The sequence below is a fragment of the Myotis lucifugus genome, unplaced genomic scaffold, assembly GCF_000147115.1.
Source record: "Myotis lucifugus unplaced genomic scaffold, Myoluc2.0 scaffold_37, whole genome shotgun sequence".
Classification (NCBI taxonomy): domain Eukaryota; kingdom Metazoa; phylum Chordata; class Mammalia; order Chiroptera; family Vespertilionidae; genus Myotis; species Myotis lucifugus.
The window spans coordinates 5,696,920-5,722,510 of record NW_005871085.1 but is presented as its reverse complement, the minus strand read 5'-3'; the positions used below and the strand labels follow the sequence as shown (position 1 = coordinate 5,722,510).

Here is a 25,591-nt window from a genome sequence, read left to right as displayed (position 1 = left end):
TTATTCTTATGTGAGTCATTATTTAAAATGTGTTAGAGTATTTTTATTTATTGTATATATTACTGGCTAGTTTCTATACCACTGTATAAATGTGTGTTTTTTTAATATGTTTTTATTGATTTCAGAGAGGAAGAGAGCAGGAGAAAGAGATAGAAACATCAGTGATTAGAGAGAGTCATTGATTAGCTGCCTCCTGCACGCCCCCCCCTACTGGAGATCGAGCCCACAACCCGGGCATGTGCCTTTGGCCAGAATCAAACCCAGCACCCTTCAGTCTGCAGGCCAACATTCCATCCACTAAGTCAAACCAGCTATGGCTTTATAAATGTTTTTGTTTAACTAGAGACCCAGTGCATGAAATTCAGGGAGCAGGCCTAAGTCGTCAGTCGGACATCCTTAGCGCTGCCGCAGAGGCGGGAGAGGCTCCCACCACCGCCATTGTGCACTCCAGCTGTGAGCCCAACTTCTGGCTGAGTGGCGCTCCCCCTGTGGAAGCGCACTGACCACCAGGGGGCAGCTCCTGCGTTGAGTGGGATCAGGCCGAAACTGACCTGGGGGTTGGCCAGCCAGGAGGGACCACGGGAGGGCTCCAGGGCATGTCTGGCCCGTCTCACTCAGTCGCAATCAGCCAGACCCCACAGCAGCAAGCCAACCTACCAGTTGGAGAGTCTGACCCCTGGTGGTCAGTGCATGTCATAGCGACTGGTCAACCATCGATTGTCTGCCCCCTGATGGTCAGTGCACATCATAGCGAGTGGTTGAGCAGCCTTAGCATATCATTAGCATATTACGCTTTGATTGGTTGAACAGACATTTGGACGACCTGACACTTAGCATATTAGGCTTTTATTATATAGGATGTTATGTGCTAATTATAAATCTTATTTTTCAATAATTCATTAAAAATGAAAATATATAAGTTTAAATTATGTTGAATTTGAGTGGTCTGTATTTTGCTTATTTTGACTGTTGGTCTCAAGTCATCAGTGACTACCAAATTAAACAACCTTATCCTTTTGAGCCTTATATTTTCACTCAGACAGAAGGTCAGTTAGACAGTACTTCAGTGATCATTGTTAGTACTTCTTATTTGACTTTGGAGTGATTTCCAGGTTTTTTTCCTAGGTAGATTTTTATTTAGAAAATTACAAGTACTATCTTAAAAGATATCTTGGCAAGGAAAGTACCGGTTTAATTTCAAGCAATAGACATTTATTATGTGGCTGGACTATCAAAGCAACCTACTAAGTTCCAGGGGGGCTAAAATATTTGAGAATATAAGATCCAGGCTGTGTCCTCAAGGACCTTAGGGTCCAATACGTAAACACAAGCACAGGCAAAGTTAAAAGAACCACATACCAAGAATTCTAGATATTCACAATAAGGGTATGGGAGTTGAGCAGAAGAAGAAAAAGCACTTGGCTGGGATGGGCCAGGCATGGATTAACCAGCAAGATGAGGTTCTTTTTTCTCGTTTCTAGATTACACCCATTTAAGCTGCTGTGCCTAACTTGGTATCGTTGATTCAGTCTCTGTTTTCCCCAGGAGCAAAGCCATGACAAGATGCCTAGAAGCACTGTGTCCATGTGCTGAGACCAAAGCTGTTAGCATAACTGCCTCAGTTTTGCCAAGAAATTAGATGCTGCTGGAAAAATATCCAGAGCGCCTATGTTTGCTGTCCAAAGAGTTCCACAGTGTTGTGGGGTAAATGGCATCCCACTATTGACTAGACATGTGCCAAATGGCTGGTTGGTACTCTCTATGCATACAGAGCAGGCTTGAGATGGATCCTTGTGTACTTGAAGGTTCTGTGGTTATGGTGAGCTCAAGTCACCACTGATTAATACAGTAGTTCTAAAGTAATGATTTTTTTTTCACTAACAGAATCTCTTTATCAAACTTAAATTGAGGAACCAGCTTGAGGTAAACACACCTTTCTAACCTAAGATTTTGTCTTGATTCTCTGTGACTGCTTTGATTGTAGAGTAAGGTAAAGAGTTTGTTTTGATAAGGTCCTGGATTCTTATAATCAGTATTTCATGTGTTGACTTTATATGTTTTTGTTAATAATGACTTTCTAAATGTTAGAAAAATGAAGAAAAATAACTTGAGGAGTGTTTTGTTTTTTATTTTTTGCATAAAATGCCCCTTCTGTATTTTGCCTTGAAACAATTCTGCCTTTCTATTACACTGTTCATGTATATGATGGTTTTAAAATTTGTGGAACTTTTAAGGTACTGAAATTGTTGTCGTGCCAAAATTACCATGGATTTGCCAATGAATATGATTTCCTGCAAATAAGCAATTCATTTTTTCTGTTGAATTTCTGCTCGGCATAATTATTTTGTCCTTTGCTTTTCAAATAAGTGTTTAACGCTAGGTGCTGTTTCAGAGTTAGTCTCTGCAGTCTCTGGCTTGCATCCTCAAGTCAGGTTGCTGTGTGTGTCTGTGCGCATGTGTGGTGTGAAACAACATTGAATTCCTTTTAACTCTGACCAGGTAATGGACATTGGCATTTGTGAATCAGATTGTACATGCTGTGGCAAATACAGATCCATTCACCGTTGTTTTGTTAGTGTACATTAGCACTGATTATGAAGTGGACATACTTATTTCCCAGGCATTCAGGATTGTCATCTAAATAACAACAGCAAATAACGAAGTTTCCAGAGTTTAGCCATCATCATTTGGTGTTTCCCTGAGTCCAAATGGAACTAGAAATGGTGTAAAAGACCATTTAATTTATTTTTTATGTTCCCTATCTGGAGAGAGTAATTAACTCAAGATCCACAATTAGCCTCACAGCAGTCCATATTAACCACCCCCAACCATCCCAGGTCTTTCAGAGGTGGCATAATTCTGAGATTATTTTGCATTTGAAGCAGAGAGGCTTACAATATGTAGCCTGAAACACATTTAAGAATATGAGGTTTTTCCTTTTTCTCTTTTTGTGTCAATGTATGCTTTCTCTAATGATAATTTTCTGGTTTGCAAGTGGACTAAAAACAAATATTAGTAGAGAATGCTTCCTTCCTACCTAGTTATAAAGCTGCCTTTATAACTGCTTTGCTCAGCTGGAAATTTTGTTACTGAATTAGTTACCTAACACAAAAGAATTAAAATGAATCAAATATTCAAGCTTTAGAGACAATCATGAAGAAAACTTAGGCCCACTCATCACCATTGACTCCTGGTAAAATACAATTACCGGCTCTTCCTTATTTTCTTTTGGTTTTGTTTTGTTTAAAGGAAATGTTCAGTTGCAGAGCATTCCTGCATAATTCAGATATGACAAAGCTCAACCCTGGGAACCTACTCTGTGGTTCTCTGAATATCTTTTATGCAACCTGCTTTTACAGGTTTAAATTACATTCTGTGACACTGTTTTTGTGGTTGAATTAGAAACTTTTTTTTTTTTTTAGTTAAACCTGTGATAAGTAATTGTCACAGTTAGCGCCCTGGTGCAATGCTAATTTGAAGTGACATGTCCATACTGGCCCTTCGTAACATGAAGAAGCCTAACAGGTGTGAGGGGTGTGGCTTCCCATGGGCTCTGTTGAACTTCTAACCAGAGAAAAATAGCAGAAAAAGTGAAATGAACCTTGAATAAAGCTGTCAGCAGTAATTATCTCAGCAACACTTTGTGGGAAGATAAAATAAGCACTGGTGCTTTTATAACCTGAACACACTGCACCCAGGATAGATTTTTCACCCATTTAACATAAACTGCTGAGTACCTTTCAAGAGATATTTTCATTGAGCCTAATTAAACAATAACAATTATCATTAAATATGAATTGTTGGAAGACATGCATTTGTTTTTATTTTAACACATGGTTTCTTTTGTGTGTTTGTTTAAGTAGTTTTGGTAGCAGAACTTTCCCTCCCACCTCCATGCTTCTGGTTTTGATAAGCATTATGGTGTGAAATCTCAATATAGAAAATTATATTATCTTTTGGGAAAAGATACTTTCACAGTTAGAACAATGCTTCAAAAGTTTGGCTTTCAGTTACTTTGAGACGTGTTCAGTGTATTGGCCTGGCCTATATGAAACAGGATAATATATGTTAATGAGATGAATGAACTTCAAGTCATCGTACCACCACTGCTGCCTGTATTTCCTTGGAGCGGTATACATGCACTATACTTCTTGAGTGGAGTAGGAAGAACCCAGGGAAGATTTGATAAATCTTTTTCAGTCTGTTCTCCAAACACCATTATTGTTGTTTTCTTTGAAAGCATTATTTTTAAAGTATACTTTAGTACACTTACAAAATAATTCAAATGACATAATGACTATGTTTGCCTGACTTGAATGGAAATATAAAAAAGTTAAAGTGTGTTTTTTTTTTACCCCCTCACAAATATCCAGGCTATAGAAGCTCTCTGGGCAAAAAGACAGATGAGGTTTTGCAACATAAATAACTCTATTTCTTTCACCACCTTTAAATAGAGTATGGTTTCAGATAATCTAATGACATCTAGAGACCAAATTTTTTTTTAATAATTTAACTTTACAATGTTTCTAAATAAGAGGCTTAGCAAGCTCACATTTAAAGTGGAGGTGATGTCATTTTTTAAAAAAACAACAACTAGGAGTCTACATATGTTTCTCCTGACTCTGCTATATTTATTAGCTCTGTGATCTGGGGTGAAAATAAGAATCTCACTTTTCTTTTCTGTGGAATGGGACTGTGCAAACTATACCAGGTGCATTCTTACTAAGGGGTAACAAGGATTAGATGTATCATAATAAAATCGAGCTAACATGGTCTACACTATATTCACAAAACTATAGCTTAGAAAGCTGTTAACCTCATCCAAGCAGAAACTACTTACCACTGGCTGTATCCCTAGCACTCAGCTGAGTTCTTGGCACATAATGGATGCTCAGTGACTCTTTAGTTAAATGAATGAACAATAGTACTTTGCACTCTACTTAAAACAAATTTAGTACTGCCTGTCCCCCAGATTTATGTAGCTGAATTTTTACCATCAATCATATATAATTATAATTGATAGAAATTTAGCTATATATAAAATTTATATATATATATATATCCTAATATATAAAAACCCTGGGTCCGTCATATCCGCAACGACCAGGAGGCTCGACCACCCAGAAGTCAGTCCTGCAGTCAGTGCTGGGTTGCTGTGGTGACCCAGCACTAACTCCTATGGCTGCAGGCATGGTGACCCAGCACTGACTGCTGAGGGGGCTGCAAATCAGGGCCAGAGAGAGGCCCGAAGAGAGAAGCAGGGTCTGATCCGTAGCCTCTGTGGCAGCTGTTGATCAGCACTTGCCTCTCTCTTTAGCTCTGGGCCTGGTCAGTGAACACCTCCATTTCTCTCCAGGCCTCCACCGGAGCTGCTGATCAGCCCCGCCTTTCTGATCAGGCCCTGTTGATAGGCCCAGAGATGCTGACTGGCATAGAAACCGACCAATCAGAACCAAATCTGGGTCAAGTGTGTGGAGCCAATGGCTGCCTAGGAGGTGGAGCTTTTGACGCTGACTGGCATAGAAACTGACCAATCAGAACCAAATTGGCCGGCAGAGGAGGGCAGTTGAGGGCGAGATCAAGCCTGCGGGGGTGGGGGGGGTGGGGGTGTTTTTTTGGGGGGGACCAGGCTGGCAGGGGGGGGGGGGGCAGTTAGGAGCGATCAGGCCAGCAGGGGAGCAGTTAGGTGTTAATCAAGCCGGCAGGGGAGTGGTTAGGGGCAATCAAGCAGGCAGGCAGACGAGCGGTTAGGAGCCAGCAGTCCTGGATTGTGAGAGGGATGTCCCAGATTGGAGAGGGTGCAGGCTGGGCGAGGGACACCCCCGACCAGTGCACGAATTTCATGCACCGGGCCTCTAGTGTGTGTATAGATAGATAGATAGATATATATATATATATATATATATATATATATATATATATATACCCCTTAATTCTCACAACAATCTTATGACTTAGAAACTTTACAGAGGAGGGGATTGAGGCACTGAGAAGACAGGGAACAAAGTTATTAGGCTATTAGAATTTTAACCCAGGTCCTTTTTTTAAAGTACGGTGTTTTTGTATTAGCCCACCAATGTTTTTATACATATGGAATCATATCACAGGCAGCATTGATGGGATAAAGTCAGAAAATGGCACCTTGCAGCCTTAAGACAGAAAAGAATAATAGTTATTTTGCTTTAATAGTGGTGACAGAAGAGAAGTGAGCTTCCAGGCTGAATAAATGTGTTTAAACTGAAAGTTCTCAGTAGTAGGCTTAACTTTTCTCCCCACTCATTGCAGCAGATAGGAACACTCTTTCCCTCTTCCCCCAGTAACCTGTGTTCCTATCTCTCTTTCTTGCTTAAGATAGGAGTTAAATGAAACTTGTAGCAAGCTCCACGTTTGGACATCACTTGTAACATATCCTTTTAAAAGCTTCAGTTATAAGCAGGTAGTGAAGGTCAGAGATGGGCTCTTAGAAACACTCAGAGCCAAAATATATCTAAACATACTCTCCTCTGGTTGGCACTTAGAGGAATGTCATACAAGCTCTTGAGAAGAGATAAGAAATCCCTAAATAAGCTTACTTAATACATGTTTATTGAATGATTAGTTATAGGCTCTGAGTAACTATATGGTTAATATTACTTATTCAGCAGCTAGCTCTAAATTATAAAGTAATTACAGAGAAGAAAGGCAAGGTCAAGAGAATTCTACATGTTTCAACTTACTTTTTCCCCCTCACCAGCCTTGTGAGTTAGAAGCAATATATTTAATGTTCTTTTTCCTCTTCTGCCCTCCACCAGAGGGTGCTCATAAGCAATTAAATGACATGGAAGTAGAGAAAGGCACTGAGAAACAAGTGCCATTTTAATTCAAAGCATAGATTATTGGCCTCTGTGTAAAATAGTGGACTTTAAAACAGAACTCTTGATTCAACTGAAAATAACTTATTTGATTTAAAGTTGCCTTACAAATAACAACTTGTCTCCTTGTCTGAGCTAGTATGTTTATGTAGATGAACCTAACCATTCTTGCTAAATGATTGTGAGAGAGACTATGCCACTAAGCAGTGTTAAGGGCTCTAATAGAACTATATTTCTTATATAATTTAATGCTCTTCTGATGTACCTGATATTCTGAAGTACTTCAGAAGCTCTTCTAGTCTACACACTAGAATAATAAAATCCAAGATTGTTGTTATTTTCAATATAGGGTGTCCCAAAATGTGTACATATACATTTAGATAACTCAATTGATGTTTCTTTTCAGATTTAACCTATTGGAATCAATAATTATTCAAAGTGTATACATTTTTTTGGGACACCCTATATATTCAGTTTATAAAAGTACATCTGCTTAGAAATTTTGCTAATTATGTTACAATAGGCAACTCTTTATCTCCCTATGGTGTAATCTGACTTAGAGGCTGGGATGCAATGGAAGATTGAAAAAGAAAACTTTGTGTTGAGCAACCTCTTTTTGATAGAAAAACTCAAGGTAATGTTGGACCACTGCAAGAAAATGGGCAATTATAATGTGGAAAAGTATCATCAGGTGATTCTCCTTGTTTTCAAGAATCCCAGCAGATTAAAAGAAACAGCAACAGAAACAAGTCAGGAGAATTTTAAAAAATTATTTTAGAAATTTGAGATTATTAAACCAAGAGAGTAATTTAGTATTTTGCTACAATTTATAACATCTTTAAAGGACATAGTTAAGGTTATTTAGTAGAAAGACCTAGATTCGGAGTTAAGAGAACATGTTTGTGCTATCATTAAGCAGATGTGTGACTTTGGGCAAACAGCTTTACCTCTCTACATCTCAGGTTCAATCTAGGTGGTCTTGTGAGGAGAAACAGCCTTTTATTTGGAATCTGTTGGGGGTAGTAGGGCTACTGACAGAAGTTTATCAGTAAGCTGCTGATAAACTTCTCTCTGAGGGTTATCATTTACCAGCCCGGAATGGAGTAGGGCATGCTTGAGAGGGAGGATAAGGCAGTAGTACTTAGCTCAGCTATGGCTTCCAGATATGGGGTCCCCTGGTTGGCATAGCAGCAATTGATGAATTCTAAGGACCTTTCCAACTCTGATGTTTTATGAGTCTAAACTGAAACCATCTATAGCAGACATCTTGTTTCTTCCAACTCTACTTGCTTGTATGATAGCATTTATATTTATGAACATAGCAAAAGGCCCCAGAATTTGTTACTTACGATGTTTATTTTATTAAATCTTACCAACTTGCCAAATCAAATGAGAACTATAATACAGCAAGGCCAGGCAGAGGACACAGTTTTTGAGCTATTTACACAGGAGTTTTGGAGATAATTGATCTTGACCTGCACATTTCTTACACTATTTCATTGGTTCCAGATTATTAGTCACTTCCTTTTTTTAACAGTGTGCATTTTTTTATGAAGTGACTAAACTGCTCTTTAACCTTGCTATAAGAATGTGACAGTGGGCTAGTCCAGACAAGTGGATGGTGCACTTGGTAACTAACATTCTTAATAAGCTTGCTTCAACCTGCCACAGATTACTTTTCTAGCGTATACATGACTTTTGTTTTAAAGCTTGGATTGTGGATAAATAAGCTTTTTTGATTTGCACTCTGCTTAGCAGTAAATGAAACTTCAGCCTCATGATTCAGTTTATCTAAAACAACCTTAATAATCTGTCTAGCTGAGCAGTGAGCATCTGAAAAAATCTGAAGAGGTGATCTAGCAGTCATCTTAAGGGCTCCTTACTCATAAAAGATTTTCTGTCAGTCAGACATGTGATGTAGTTGAGAACTCCATGGCCTTTGGAGTCAAATCTGGTTTGCCACTTAGTAGTTGATTGGTCTTGGACATGTTGTTCTATCTCTCTAAGACTGTTTTGTGATAGATGCAATCATGATTATCTTTAATTGGCAGGATTGTCATGTATGGTAGACATATGTTAAGCACTGCAATTTGTAGTTCCTGGTAAATGCAGTAGCTATTTTAATTAATCCAAAGAAAGTAATTATTGTTTATCAGACCATAGGACAATATATACTAGTAGTAGGGCCTTAATAGCTGTTTGATTGAATGCTTTTTAAATGGCTCTGAGCCAAAACTGCCTGAGTTTGAATTTTGGCCAATTACTCAGTACCTGTGTGACTTTAGACAAGCTTCTTTAAATATATATATTTGTTTTGATTTCAGAGAGGGAGAGAGAGAGATAGAAACATCAGTGATGAGAGAGAATCATTGATCGGCTGCCTCCCGCATGCCCACAGTGAGGATCAAGCCCGAACCCAGGCATGTGCCTTGACTGGGGAATTGAACCGTGACCGCCTAGTTCATAGGTTGACACTCAGCCACTGAGCCACACTGGCTGGGCTTAGGGAGGCTTCTTAACACTACGGTGTCGGGTGAATTTCCCGCCAAAATATAAGATGGCGCGGGCAATTATTTAGGTTTCCTGCGCAAAATCAGATTTAGTTTAAAATGCCTATATCTTTTGAAGTATGGGTTCGATTGAAATGAAATTTTTGGTTTCTTGTGTAAAAAATGAAAATTTATTCAATCACAGACATTTTTTTATCTATTCAGTACATAAATAATTCGATATATATAAACTAAATACGAAAAACCCAAAAAATACTTATTACCTAAAAATATACACATATTTTTAAAGTTTAAAATAAAATTTTCATAATAAATCAAAACAAATAGAAATTAATAGTTTTTTAGCGTATGATATTTTTCAAAACACGCCCCTTTATGTAGAGGTATATTGCAAAATTTGCACATGTAGCGCGTCTCACTGCGCAATTTATGAACGGAACATACGCGACACCTTCTCAAAATGTTTTTCTTTTTTCCACTTCCGACAATTGCCTGTAACGTATGCTTTCTCATGTCCATCGATAGCCTGCATGGTGGATCAGATGTAGGTGGTTTAGCCCGCATTCCAGAAGTAGACGGTACTGGTTGAAGGTCTGGAACAATGTCCATGTCCTCTGGAATATCATCCGTCAACCAGTGGATAGCTGTTTGTTTCAAAAACATTTTAAAACCCATTTTTCTTTGCCTCACTGATTTGTAAACTGCATAAGAATTAAATAATGCGCAATTTATCATATACATTGCCAACCTTTTTGTCCATTTGACCGTCCTCCGCAATATCGAATAATATGAAAGGTATTGGTCGGCCCGGTCAACACCTTTCATATGTTTATTGTAGTCAATGAGTGCATTCGGTTTGACAATTTTCTTTTTTGATGTTCTGTCAATATTCTGACTTTCTTCCATCTCCGCAGAATGAATCGAAGAAATCAGGTATACAGGCTTTTTTGATTGCCACACTTGTAACAATATATCATTTTTCCTTATAAATTTTGTTTCACCTTTTTTCAAAGAAATTGTTTGAAAATCTTTAGGTATACCTCGATTTTTCCGGATTGTTCCACATATTCTGAATTTGTTTTTCATAAGTGCTTCACAATTTGCGACGCTATTATAATAATTGTCCATATATATATGGTACCACGAATCAGTGTATGGAGACACTACTGTTTGTATCGTTTCCAATAATCGCTTTCCTTCGCCGCAATAAATTTCCATGTTACAGATATATCCTGTATCACTTTCGCACAACAAACGAACCGATATTCCATATTTAACGATCTTGCCAGCATTATATACCCTAAAGAATAATCTTCCCCTCCAAGGTACGATCCCTTCATCTAGTGATAATTGCTGATGAGGTTTGTAAATATTTATAAATTTAGGCACAAAATAATCTAGTACTGGTCTCACTTTGCAAAGTCTATCTGATTCATTTACGATATCCGCATTATTATTGAAGTGCCAAGCTTTCCATATCTGTCGGAACCTGTCTCTCGTCATCGTTTTACCAAAATATGGCGTCTCCGTCCATGGCTCCGTGGTCCAATAGTCATCTCTTCTATCTTTGCGCACCTGTCCCATGAGAACAATTAACCCTAAAAACTTCTTCATCTCTTGAGGGGTTATATCTTTCCACTTTAGGCTTTTTTTTGAAAGTTTGAAATTATTCCTATTTTGATTATAATACCTGTTTGACTCCTCTACAAGAAATTCAAAAAAATCATCTCCGATAAATAATTTCACGGCATCTTCTATATTATTTATAACAGCATCTGTGTTTAATCCTTGATGCCCTAAAAAATCTTCTAAGACCGGTGGATTATCAACATGCGACCATTCTTCTCTCCCGCCTTCTATATCTGACTCTGAGTCAGAGCTGGAGCTCGAAATTCTTCGTCGCCTCAATGTCCTGGGACGCACCATTACTTCATCATCACTAGAATCTTCATCACTTGTACTCGCATTTTCAAGATCGCTATCACAAGAATAATTGGACAACTTGTCTGCACAAAACTCATCATCACTATAGTCTGAATGCTGCGACATTCTAGGTTAAAGCAAATAAAAATAATACTAACTGAAAATAGCGGTACTCCGATAGATATCTGATATAAAAAAATAATTATTATGCGAACACTTTGCGGAACGATTTTATTTTATTTGGTTAAAAAATTCTATATGAATGTCTTTATCACAATATATTTAAATATTTAAACACGTAATAATATTCACAAAACTCAAAACTAAAGACGTCCGGACACAAGAAGTATTTCTCAATAACTATTCTCTTTGCATGGTGAGATATCCAGGGATATCGGTTATAAAATGAGAAAACAATACATTGGTACCCTAACGGTATTGTACTCGACCAGCGCCATAAAGTGTTCTCTACTTACAAGGGATTTTTATGATACCTATTACCCCAATGGGTATGAAACGGTTCGAATACGCAGGTAGGTATCTTTGTGAACGGCAAACAAACAAATATTTGGTAATACGCAGTTACAATCGGCCCGAGTTTACACGTTTCCCGCACTCCACCGCAAATCTATATGAACCGAGTTAAGACGGCTCCCGCGGAGTACGCGCAATTCACGCGAGCCGACTTAACTCGTTTCCCGCAATCCAAGTGTTAATTTGTGTAAGGCTTAGTATCCTCATCTTTAAAATGGAGATTAATAATATCTATCTGGCAAAGTTATTGTATTACATGGCATAATGCATAGAAATCACATTGCATAATACCAGTACATATCATCCTATATAATAAAAGGGCAATATGCAAATTGACCCTAACAGCAGAACCACTGGGAATGACTGGTCACTATGACACACACTGACCACCAATGGGCAGATGCTCAATGCAGGAGCTGGCCCCTGGTGGTTAGTGCGCTCCCACAGGGGGAGCTCTGCTCAGCCACAAGCCAGGCTGCCAGCTGCCAGCACAGCAGTGGTGGCAGGAGCCTCTCTCGCCTCCTCAGCAGCGCTAAGGATGTCGGACTCCAGCTTAGGCCTGCTCCCTGCTGTCAAGTGGACATCCCCTGAGGGTTCCTGGGCTGCCAGAGGGATGTCTGACTGCCAGCTTAGGCCCGCTCCCCCGGGAGCGCCCTAAGCCCAGCAGGTGGTCATCCCCCAAGGGTTCCCAGACTGCGAGAGGGCACACCCGGGCTGAGGGACACCCCCCCCCCCCGCCGAGTGGACAAATTTTTGTGCACCCGGCGTTGGGGGGTTCAATAATAGGAATTACTAAAATATTTTTTAAACTTCTGGAAGGTTTCATGGGTATTTGTATAATTAGTTCAAAATTTACAAATTATATACTTTAAAATATGTCTATTATAGGTCAATTATGCCTCATTAAAGCAACATTCAGTGGTGTGTGTGTGTGTATGTAGTGTAGTGTAGTGTAGGTGTGTCTATCCATCTATCTTTTTTGTACTACAATAATTGTGTTTAATGCTGGTGTCTAGTAACATTCCCAAATATGCATAGAATTAATTAGCTAGTACAGGGGTGGGCAAACTTTTTGACTCGAGGGCCACAGTGGGTTCTTAAACTGGACCGGAGGGCTGGAACAAAAGCATGGATGGAGTGTTTGTGTGAACTAATATAAATTCAAAGTAAACATCATTACATAAAAGGGTACGGTCTTTTTTTTTTTTTTTTTAGTTTTATTCATTTCAAACGGGCCGGATCCCGCCCGCGGGCTGTAGTTTGCCCACGGCTGAGCTAGTATCTTGTCACCATGACATGCTTGAAATACAGTTTTTTATTTTTATTTTTTTAAATATATATTTGTTGATTTCAGAGAGAAAGGGAGAAGGAGAGAGAGATAGAAATAACAGTGATGAAAGAGAATCATTGATCAGCTGCCTCCTCCACGCCCCACACTGGGGATCAAGCCCACAACTTGGGCATGTGCCCTGGCCTGGAATCCAACTGTGATCCCCTGGTTCATAGGTTGACTCAACCATCGAGCCACGCCAGCCGGGCTGAAACTTTTAAAAACAGTTCTTATAGTAGTGGAGTTTTTTTTAAACACGAGGGGATTGTATTTTACAAACTGAATTTTCAAAGATACAAATAATAAAACTGTAGTTGTGTTACCAAGTATGTTACATGCAGGGCAAGGATTCTGCAGGTAAATGAACTGAATCTTCTTAATGATGTATTAAGATCACTGTCCAGATGAGGGGAAGATGGCTGCCGATGGGAAGGCAGACTGCAAGATAGTGTGAGAGGGAGAGAACCAAAGGAGAGCGTAGAGACATAAGGGGAGTGTATATTTGTGGGTGAGGGACAGCTATACTCCAAGGGACTGTCGGGGACTGCCGGACCGGGCTCCCCTAACCGGGCAGCCTCCACTGCTGCTGAAATTTCTCCCGCAGCGACCAACTCTGCCATGAAGACCGTGCCATCTTGAAGGGGAGAGTGGCTGTTATCAGAAATCTATACATCCTGGGGAATCTACAACAACAATGCCCAGGGAACAGCTGCGAACCCAGGAACACCGGATCTCTAGCAGCACGAATACGCGGACTCGGAGGAGTTCTGCACCTTCTCACAGACAGGTCAGATTTTGCCTAGGAAAGGAGAGAGAGAGAGAGAGAGAGAGAGAGAGAGAGCGAGCTACAAAACCAGACACCCAGAGAAGAGAGATCATGGGAAGACAAAGAAACAGCTCGCATGTGAAAGAAAAGGAGGCATCACCAGAAAAGGAAGTAAACGAAATGAAGGCAAACAATATGTCAGAGAAAGAACTCAGAGAAATGGTCATAACATTGCTGAAAAGAATGGAAGACAAATTCAACAATATGTGTAAAAACCAAGAGGAAATGAGGAAGAACCAAGAAGAAATGAAAAATGACATTTCTATAAGGAACTCAATAGAAAGCATCAACAGTAGACTAGAAGAAGCAGAGGACTGCATCAGTGAGCTAGAAGACAAGGTAGGAAAAAATACCCAAGCAGAGCAGCATCTAGAAAAAAAAAACTTTAAAAAAAAAACAGGAGGAAAGCCTAAGGGAACTTTGGGACAACACAAAACGAAACAACATCTGCATAATAGGGGTGCCAGAAGGAGAGGAAATGGAGCAAGGAATAGAAAACCTGTTTGAAGAAATAATGACAGAAAACTTCCCTGATATAGGGAAGAAAAACACTCACACAAATCCAAGAAGCTCACAGAGTCCCAAACAAAATGAACCCCAAAAGACTAACGCCAAGGCACATTATAATTAAACTGGCAAACACCAACAACAAAGTAAGAATCTTAAAAGCAGCCAGAGAGAGACAGAAAGTTACCTATCCCCCATCCAAATTATCCCCCAGCCAAATTATCCCCCATCAGACTGGCGACTGGTTTCTCAACAGAAACACATCAGGCAAGAAGGGAATGAAATGAAATATACAAAGTCATGCAAAGGAAGGGTCTAAATCCAAGAATACTGTACCCAGCAAGGCTATCAATCAAAATTGAGGGTGAAATCAGGAGCTTCACAGACAAAAACGGAATAAGGGAGTTTATTACCACCTAACCAGCAATGCAAAAAATGCTAAAGGGTCTGCTGTAAAAAGAAGAAATAGGAAGCGAAGGAACACAGGCGTAAAGAATAAAAATTGTGACAAACAAGTACCTATCAATAATAACTTTAAATGTAAATAGATTAAATGCCCCAATCAAAAGTCTTCTAAATTCTGGTCCAGTACTCTTAAAATATCTTCGTGTTTGTCATCACAATAAGGAAGAAAGACAGGCTGTAAATAATGTATTTGGAAAAAGGCAAAAAATTTAACTAAAAATAAAAAACTCTTTCAGCTCTGGGCAGTGTGGCTCAGTTGGTTGGAGCATCATCCCATACATCAAAAGATTGCAGATTTGATTTCTGGTCAGGGTACATACCTAGGTTGCTGGTTCGATCCCTGGTCAGGACACATATGAAAGGTAACTGATCTATGTTTCTCTCTCTCTCTCTCTCTCTCTCTCTCTCTCTCTCTCTCTCTCCCCCCCTCCCTCCCTCCCTTCCTCCCTCCATTCATCCCTCCCTCTTGCCCTCTGTGTAAAATTAATAAGTATATCCCCAGTGAGGATTTTTTAAAAATTCTTTTCAAAAACTAATTCATATTTTTATTTGCCTTTTTTCATTGTTGACTCTATTACAGATGTCCCCATTTCCCCCACTTTTCCTTCCTCCACCCTGTCCCCACCCCCTAGGCCTTCACCACATTATTGTTTGTGTCCCTGGGTTATGCATATATGCTAATTCATATTTTTAAAGAAAGCATTATTAAGAAAGGTCTTATGTTTAACCTGAGGCACAAACTTAAAATAATAATAATACTGTGTCAATGACTTGTCAAAGATAGCCAATGATTAATTATAATGGTTTACAGAAGTTGTCTTATGCACATTATCCTATATTTCATTTTAAGTTGTTTATAAGGAAAACATTGTATGCTTTCTTAATTATATAAGGGGAAACATTGAGAAGGTTCTAAAACTTCACAAAATAATGTGGTTTTTTGGGCTTCTCAGTTATTTCTAATTTCTATTGTTTATGAAAATTAGTTTTATCTGCACATATGGCATAGTTCAGTGAATGATAACTGTTTTTGGATTGTGAATTTGAGAAAAACATCATCAAAGACCTCAAAAGAGTTTTTGTTTATATGGGTTATATTTATTGACAGTTGTCATTCAAAATTAACATTGAAAAAACGTATTTAATATATCAACAATAAATCCACTATATATGAATATAAATAGCATTTTTTAATGAAAATTTTCCAAAAAATAAAAGTAGTGACTGAGTGATGTTTTACACTTTTACAAATCCCCTTAATATCTGGCTTCATAGAAGACAAGCAGATTCTCATATTTTCTCCATTTAATCTGTTGTTCTATATTGTTTTGGTTGAAAAATAGGAAGAAAATCTGACCTCACAGATTTGTAGTTGGACTGTAATTCTTTGACTTTCTGTCATCACACATGTAGAGGTTAGAGATTCAAAATAAAGTTAAAGCAAGATTATATATTGCTTGATTGGTTTTATTGTTGAACTAGAGGTGTGGTGCATGGATTTGTACACTGGTGGGGTCCCTGGCCTGGCCTGTGGGGATTGGGCCAAAACCAGCTCTTCGATATCCTCCAAGGGATCTTGGATTGCGAGAGGGCAGTTCTCGGGTGACACACCCCAGAATTGGGCTCCCTCCTCTCTGGTTCCGTGTGTGTCACCCAAGAACCCCAGCAGCCAAGTCACTGCAGCTTGGCAGCTCCTGCATTGAGCATCTGCCCCCTGGTGGTCAGTGTGCATCATAGTTACTGGTCGGAGTGTCTGCCTTCTGGTGGTCATTGCGCGTCATAGCTATGGGTCGGACCGTTGTTTAGGCTTTTATATGTATATAGAAGGTGTTGGAGTTTGTTTTTGTAGGATCGATTAGTGAAATTTTAGGCATGAAAATTTTACGTTTCCCTCAACCTCTCCACATTGCATGGATTCGTGCACTGGTGGGGTCCCTCGGCCTGGCCTGCACCCTCTTGCAATCCAGGATCCCTTGGGGGATGTTGGAGAGCCGGGTTCAGCCCGATCCCCACAGGCCCAATCCAGACAGGAGGGAGCCTGATCCTGTGCGTTGGGCATCTGTCCCCTGGTGGTCAGTGCCTGTCATAGCAACCTGTCAATTGGTTGTTCGGTCGCTTAGGCTTTTATATATAGAGATAGAAGGCGTTGGAGTTTGTTTTTGTAGGATCAATTAGTGAAATTTTAGGCATGAAAATTTTACATTTCCCTCAACCTCTCCACATTCCTAAGCATCCAGAAGATTATACTCCCAAATGTGCATCATTTATGTAAGGGTGTAGAATTAAATAATAAAATAAAAGAATCTTGCTTTAACTTTATTTTTATTTTGTGAGCCTATTTTGAATCTCTAATCTCTACATGTGTGATGACAGAAAGTCAAAGAATTATAGTCCAACATGGCCAGAAAATAGATTTTGAAAATGAGTCATAGTCTTTCATTGTATTGTTTAAAACAATTTTGTGATTGAAAGATTACTATAATGTATAAGTTAATTAACTAATATAAAGTATGTAAATCTAAAATTTTAAAGATGGCCCTCTTCAACTATAAAGTCAAACAAACCTACAGCCCTAATCTTTTTTCCCCAGCTTATGCATAATAAATACCCCAATGATAACAATATTTATCTTTTACAATTACATAACCATTTGGTTGCATAAACATTATCTCATTGGATCTTCTCTGAATACCAGCTATGTGAGGGAGATAGAACAGATTGTATTACCATATTTTGTAAATTAAGGACAGGCTGAAATACATCATTTTCTAAGTAAGAAAACTGAAGTACAGAAATTTCAAGTGATTTTGCCCATAGTTATTGGACAATTGAAAGATTTAGTGAGCCTGGAACCTCAGCCTTCTGACTTCACTCACATCTTTTATATAAGTTTATGTGATGAGTCCCAGTAAACATTTATTTTAGCCCGAACTTTTTGAAATCACTCTTTGAGTTACTGTTGCGCCTCCAAGGGTTTCCCAGCCCTACAGAGACTTCCTGGTGGAGATATAATCCCATCTTTACTCACTTGTATTCCTTTTTCTGTACCTGTTCCTATGTGTATCACTTGTCTCCCTAACTAATATATATGTTCCCTTAGGACAGATACTGTGCCTTATAGTTAATCAATACTGGGTATATAGCCATTCAGAAATTCTTGATCTTTTAATTTCCTTAGTGCATTGTGATTACTAGGACCTGAAATAGTGATGCAGAGGTTCACTTGGTTAGCTGTAGACCAAGGAGAAATTGCTGGCCACTCTCCTCAGGAATGATTAGTAGCTATTGAGATGGTTAATGTTTTTATTTAATTTTTAATTTTTTACAAGCATATATAATAAAAGCCTAATATGCAAATTGTTCGACCAGAAGTTTGACCGCTTGCTATGACGTGCACTGACCACCAGGGGGAGGCGTGGAACATGGCAGGTGTTGGCGGTGCTGGCAGTGGGCGGCAGTGGAGGCACTTCTGGCCCTGATGGGCCCTGAAAAGAGTGGGACCATGGCGGGATGTTGGAGCAGGTGAGCTGGCAGTGCCAGGCCAAGACGGGTGTGAGCAGGGGCCTGATTGCCCCGCAGACGGCGACCAGCGGCAGGGGGCAGGGCCGGGGCTGCCACCCAGCTCCCAGGTGCTGAGGGAGCTGCCCCCCCCCACCCCCCGCAATTGTCCTGCAGACCACAAACAGTGGCAGCGGTGGGAGGCAGGGCTGCCTCCTGGCTCCCAGGCTCTGAGGGAGCTGGGCAGGGGTTCTAGCCCTGATTGACCACCTAGTAGGCGGGATGGTGGAATCGTTGAGGGGGCAGCGCCAGGCCACAGCGGGGTGCCAGACAGGGCTGTGAGGCTGGGAGCGCGAGCTAGGGCTGGGAGCGCGAGCTAGGGCTGCGAGCCTGGGGGCAGGAGCTGGGGCCCAATCCCCATAGGCCACCCCAAGGGACCTCACCCATGCATGAATTCGTGCACCGGGCCTCTAATATACAAAATAAATCTATTACCAGATTATAGACACAAAATAATTAACCATTTACATGCAATAAGCATTAATATTTCAAGAAAAACGATTTTAAATATAATAATATTACATGTAATAAACAATATTTCCAGAAATAAATATTTTAAATATAATATTACCAAAACTGTACTAACATATTATAATATCACAAAAGTTGTAGGAAATACTAAAAATCTGCAAATAACAGGATTACTTATATTATATTCTAAAATATTTTTCCCCCCGGCTCTATTTTTGTTCATCAGTTTATGTTGTTCATTATATTCCACAAATGAGTGAGATCATGTGATATTTATATTTATCTGACTGGCTTATTTCGCTTAGCATAATGCTCTCCAGGTTTGTCCATGCTGTTGCAAATGGTAAGAGTTCCTTATTTTTTACAGCAGCGTAGTATTCCATTGTGTAGATGTACCACAGGTTTTTAATCCATTCATTTGCTGATGGGCACTTAGGCTGTTTCCAAATCTTAGCTATGGTAAATTGTGCTGCTGTGAACATAGAAGTGCATATATCTTTTCTGATTGGTGTTTCTTATTTCTTGGGATATATTCCTAGAAGTGGGATTACTGGGTCAAATAGGAGTTCCATTTTTAATTTTTTGAGGAATGAGATGGTTAATGTATATAACTTAGAGACAAGCCCTTTTACGAGCCACCATTTGTAGAACCATGTACTTTCAGTGAGCATTTCCTCCTGTGACTGGGCCGAATGCAAAGGTAGGCTAGTCACAGTGGGAAGTTCATCAGCATTTCCTTCTCCAGGTCCTAAAAATAATGACCATTGGAATGATAACAACTCTTCTGCCTATGTCACTATAGTTTCAAAGCCAACTTTTACTTACCTTATTACATTTAACGCTTTCAAAAGTCCTTTGAGATAGTTAGGTCAGGGATTACTCACCTGAATTCGTAAATAAGGAAACTCTGGCTTAGAATAGAGAAATGACTTTCCCAAGATCAGGAGTCGAAGTGGTACTTGAATAGAGGTTTTTCTGGTAACTGGTCCAAGTCTCTTTCCATTACACTACACTGCTTCTGATTGTCAGTGATGTTTACCATCATTATTATTTGATTACCAGAGGATTTCATGGTAGGGGTGGAGGACGTTTTTCAAATGAAAAATATTGTGAAGGTAACGTGGCTTGAAATTTAACCTATGCTTCTTGTCCATCTTAGCTTTGATTTTATTTGTTCTGAAATGAAATAAATTGAGCTAATTGTGACAATTATGTTGATGAATATGATTGAATAAAAATGACAAAATCAATGCATTTTTGCTTTACAAAAAAATCAATCAGCCTGGCCAGTGTGGCTCACTGGTTGAGCATTGACCTATGAACCAGGAGGTCATGGTTTGGTTCCCAGTCAGGGCACATGCCCGGGTTGTGGGCTTCATCACCAGTAGGAGGCGTGTGGGAGACAGCTGATCGATGATTCTTTCTCACCATTGATATTTCTATCTCTCCCTCTCCCTTCCTCTCTGAAATCAACTTAAAAATATTGTTTTAAAAAATCAATCAGGTCTTCTCGAATTTTTAAAGTAGAATTCCAAAACATCTAGATGCAAAAACAAACAAGACCTCTAACCAGATGAATTTACAGATATTTGGGTTTCCTCAGTTTAATCCACACCTCCTCAAAAGTTACTAATGGATGTTTTTAGTATGCTATTGGATATTCTAATAATAATAAAAGAAACTTCACCTTATATAATTGCTACATTAAATACACATATGTTTTTTTTTCATGAAAAACACCTCTGTTGGCTATTTAATATTGTTTTAATTCTTCTATGTAGACAACAGTAACATGCACTCATATGTCCTCATATTTGCCTAAATTTAATTTAAACTTCAAAATATTTAATATGTGACCCACTGTAAACTTTAATAGAAGTAAATATATATTGCTTTAGGCTAAACTAGGCAAATTCTCTGGGTAGTGTTTTAAATCACAATGGTAACAAGGACAGTAAACTGAACATGTGCTAGGTTCTTTACATACATTATAGATTCATAAGCTATAATAATGATCTGAAATTTTGGGTTAATAATAATTAAAGCACAAACGACATAGTTATGATGTGTGGAAGCCTTTTTTAAAAATCCGTCACTAACCTCCAAAAAAGATTTATAGAGTACCTCTCTCAGAATTAGGAAACTGAGGTATTATGCTGCTAATTAGAAAGGTAGCAGACATGTTAAGGGGGAGGGATATGTACATGATAGGTTTATTTTAGGCTTGTCACAGTTTCCAGGAGCCCAAGTCTATTGTCTAATGAATAATAAATAGCCTCAACTATTGTAACATTAGTATATGGAAAAATTTTCAAATTTTAAGAGACTTCCTGGTAATGTAATACCTGGGCTACTAGAGTGATCTTTCTAATGTAGCTTCCGAAATAATAAAAAATGTCCCAGAAGTAAAAACCTTTTGTAAAACATGGCCTCATTTTGTTTACAAATGATGGATTCTACTTTTTGCAGATGTGTCTTGCTGAATCAGGGCTCTCTTATCCATGCCATCGACTGACAGTGGGAAGGAGATCTTCACCTACACAGACCCGGGAGCAGTCTGAGGAGGTAAGCCTGTTAGCCCGCTTTTCAATGAACAGAAGGCCTATCCTCCACACACCTTCCCACTTCCTATTCTTTTTTATCTGCCACAGCAATGAATAGATAAAGTTAATGTAGCGTGAATAAAGTCTCAGTAAATTCTTTAAGGCAGAAACTTTCCATGCAAGGTTATGGCTAATGTGGTCTTTCTTGTTCTGTAAGTTTCATGTTTCAGCAGACAGAATTCAGGTGGATTGGTTAAAATGATTTTTACATGGAACTGTCAGTTTAACAAAGGCATTTCTTTGCTGCTGACTATTAATTAGGATTGAGTACATTTATCAGGATTGATTCTGAAGGTTCTTTAACTCAGTGAGTGAGTGCACCTTCTGTGAGCCAGGCATTGTGCAAAGATGAATAACAATGTACCTATACCAAGATGCTCAGAGTCAAAGGTAATAGATTAGTAAACTAATAATAATGACATATTGCAATAAATGCAGTGATAGCAATCAGTGTACATAGGGTGCTATGGAAACAAAGACTAGGGCCAGATCAGATTGAACATGTTTGTGTGTGTGATGTCTCTGTGTATGTGTCTTTGTGGGGCTGAGTGTTATTATAGTTCACCTCTAGCCCTAACACCTAGTGTAGTGCCTGGTACATACCAGCCACAAAAGAGTATTTGTGAATGAATGCTTTTTTTAAAAAAGGAAGATTAGAGGAGTTGACATCCAAATCTATATATATAAAAGCCTAAGAAACCATTATGACTGGTCGGCCAGTCGCTATGACACACACTGACCACCAGGGGGTAGACACTCAACGCAGGACCTGCTACCTGGTGGTCAGTGCGCTCCCATAGCCAACCTCCCACAGCTGGCCAACCTCCCATGGTCCCTTTCCTCGGCCGGCCCCGATTGGCCCCATCAGGACTGGGCGAGACAGGCCACTATTGCCAGCTAGGCCAAGGGACCCCGCTCATGCATGAATTTGTGCACCGGGCCTCTAGTAGAATTATAAAGAATGAGTCACAGTCAACCAAATGAAGAAACATGGAAAGAGTATTCCATTAAGAGGAAACAGCACAATCTGATTAGTAAATGGGAAGAAATGAGTACAGTTTGGTGTTTGTGCAAAATAAAATGGGACACAGAAAGATAAGAGATGAGACTAAGGTGAGTTGGGCTTGTATGTCTAGTGAGGGACTTGAACTCTGGGAAGCCATAGTAGGGTGTTAGGTGAGGAATGGTTTTTGTTTTGTTTTTCTGCTGTGCAGAGATTAGATGTAAAGGAAGCAAGACTACAGACAGAGAAATCAGATATGAACCTATTTTCTAGTACTGCAAAAGATAATAAGATCCTGAACTAGAACATACTTAGTAAAAAGAGAAAAGGATATGAATTCAGGAAATATTTGGAAGGGGAAATCAGTAGGACTGGTAACTGATAGGATGGATCTGTATGAGAAAAGAGAGAGGGAAGAAATAAGAATGATACATAGCTTTTGGCTTAAGTGACAAAAAAATCATTCACACTTGGAGTGCGGGTGAACTTCCCGCCAAAATATAAGATGGCTCTGTCTTTTGGTTTTGTTCCATCCACCAAAAGGGTGGATTACAAACAAATATTTGGTAATACGCAGTTACAATCGGCCCGAGTTTACACGTTTCCCGCACTCCACCGCAAATCTATATGAACCGAATTAAAGACGGCTCCCGCGGAGTACGCGCAATTCACGCGAGCCGACTTAACTCGTTTCCCGCACTCCAAGTGTTAAATAAATTCTGATTACCTACCTACTCCATGCCTGGTACTGGTCTAACTGCTGGGAATATGGCTGTGAACAGAGCAAAGTCTTCCATAAAGGAGTTAGCTTCTGCTAACCCCCTGCCGAGAGAGAGAGAGAGAGAGAGAGAGAGAGAGAGAGAGAGAGAGAGAGAGAGAGAGAGAGAGAGAGAAGGGAGGGGAGGGGAGGGGAGGGGAGGGGAGGGGAGGGGAGAGAGGAGAAGAAGGAGGGGGAGGGGGAGGAGTAGGGAGGAGGAGAGGGAAGAGGAGAGAAGAAATTGAATGCAGATAATTGCCAAAAATCTGCATATCAATTTTTACAACTTGGTTAGACAAATACTTAGCTTGTCTGCTTGTGCACATACTATTGCTTCCTGAACTATAAGCAGACAAGCTGCATAGTAATCCAGTTACTCCTGAACATCTCTGAATCCACACTGCAGGTTCATTCTCTACAAAAGTGAACTTTCCATGTCTCCTCCAAAATCTATCTCCTCACCCATGTTAATGCTCATTGTCACCCCAAGCCCAAAACTGTGTAGTCCTGTCACTGAGGGACTTGCTATTCTTTCACATACATCAGGATTTTTATTACCCTTTCCTTTGTTCTGCTCAGATAGTGTATTTTTTATATCAGCATCAAATTTGTTACCCTAATTTGTTAGTTGAGAAGTTTCTTGCTATTAGAGTTTTTGTTCTGACCATTATCTTGATTCTACCCCCACTATAACCTCTCCAACAGGTGGGAGGAGTAAGGGATCTTCCTTGCATTTTTATCCTCCACCTCTCTCTTGGTTCTTTTTCTTCATCCTAAAAACATATCCAAATCTCCTGATAGATAGATAGATAGATAGATAGATAGATAGATAGATAGATAGATAGATAGAGATATTCCTTCAAACCCAATTTCCCCCCTCAGGCTTTAGCTTCATCTTTCCTTTGTTCACAGCCAGGCTTCTTGAGGTAATCTACACCAGATAACTCTACCTTTCTTCATTTTCTATTCACTTAACTCATTACAACTTGGCTTCTTTCTACCATGTGACTATAATTGAATTTAACCATTAGAGTCAGATAATAGTTTTTGTTAATGTTAACAGGTACCATGCTATGCTGTCTCTTTTTTTTCACGGCCACCTTTGTGGGTCAATATTAGTCACATTCTACAGTGGGGAGCAAAGACACTTGCTGAAAGTCATATAAAGGAAAATGGTATTCAATACCAGGTGTTTTGGTTATAAATTCAGATATTTTTGTGGTGGTTTTCTTGTTGTAATACAATAGTTACCTCTTTCTTAATTACAATCCTATTGAACCTATTTACAGTTATTGTCCATTGAAATTTTCTCAGACCTTGCTTCTAAGATTTTCTTTCAATTGACTTTCTAATCTTTGACAGCTTATTTCTCTATTCTGTTTACTGTTTCTCTTCCTTCACCAATTGAAATATTTATTCTGTAAACTCTTATCTTTATCACTCTTATTTCTTTATTTTTTAACTGATTGATCTTATTCATTTTCATTATTATTTATATACTGATGACTTCCAAATTTAAATGTTTTCTGGGCCTCTCTCCTGAGCTGGTAAGATATTTTTTTCCAGCTATCCAACTGGATGTTTTTACCTAGACATCCTACAGCTTCCTCAAATTCTGAGAACTGGTCTCAGCATCCGCCCCTCCCCGGACCTAACCGTCTCTACCCACTCAGTTACCCAAATCTTGGTGTCATATTCACCTCTTTCTTTCTTTTCTTTTAATCTTTCTTTTTTTCTTGATCCTTAAGTCTAACTGGTCAACGGTTTCCATCAGTTCTGCTGAAGTATATTATTTTAAGTCTGTCCCCTTCATTCAATTCCCACTGCTACGGCTCAAATATAGGTTCTTGAGTTCTCTCACTTGCAACTTTGAAATTGTCTCCTTTCTCATGTCCTCAAGTCTAATCTGCCATATGCCACCATACCACCCCAAACACACACACAGCCATCAGTTATTCCCTCGAACAGTTCCTGCCTAAAAACCTTTAGTGCTTTCCCTATTGCCATCCGAGTACAGTCCAGATACCTTAGTGTGCTGATTTTAGGACTGCCACATCTAGTCCCATCAAACCTTTTGCCCTTCCTGCCAGTCCACATTCCTCTTCCATGCATAGAGCTAATGATTCCATTTGCTTTGCTGGATTCTTTATTGATTTTTAAAAATATCCAATTGCTTGCTTGAGTTTTTTGTCTGCTTAGAGTACACCTCCCTCCCCATCAAATTTCCATTACACATGCTCCACAACATTGGTA

At 39.3% G+C, this 25,591-nt stretch overlaps 1 protein-coding gene across 2 annotated transcripts in view; it reads left to right on the top strand.

Annotated features, from left to right (window-relative positions):
- FAF1 (Fas associated factor 1) overlaps nt 1-25,591 on the top strand; it is a 324,982-nt gene that overhangs the window by 188,389 nt on the left and 111,002 nt on the right. For both annotated transcript variants that reach the window (XM_023752761.1, XM_023752762.1), the window contains one exon: nt 21,445-21,540. In XM_023752761.1, the coding sequence (XP_023608529.1) occupies nt 21,445-21,540 (96 nt within the window). The remainder of the gene's footprint in view (nt 1-21,444; nt 21,541-25,591) is intronic.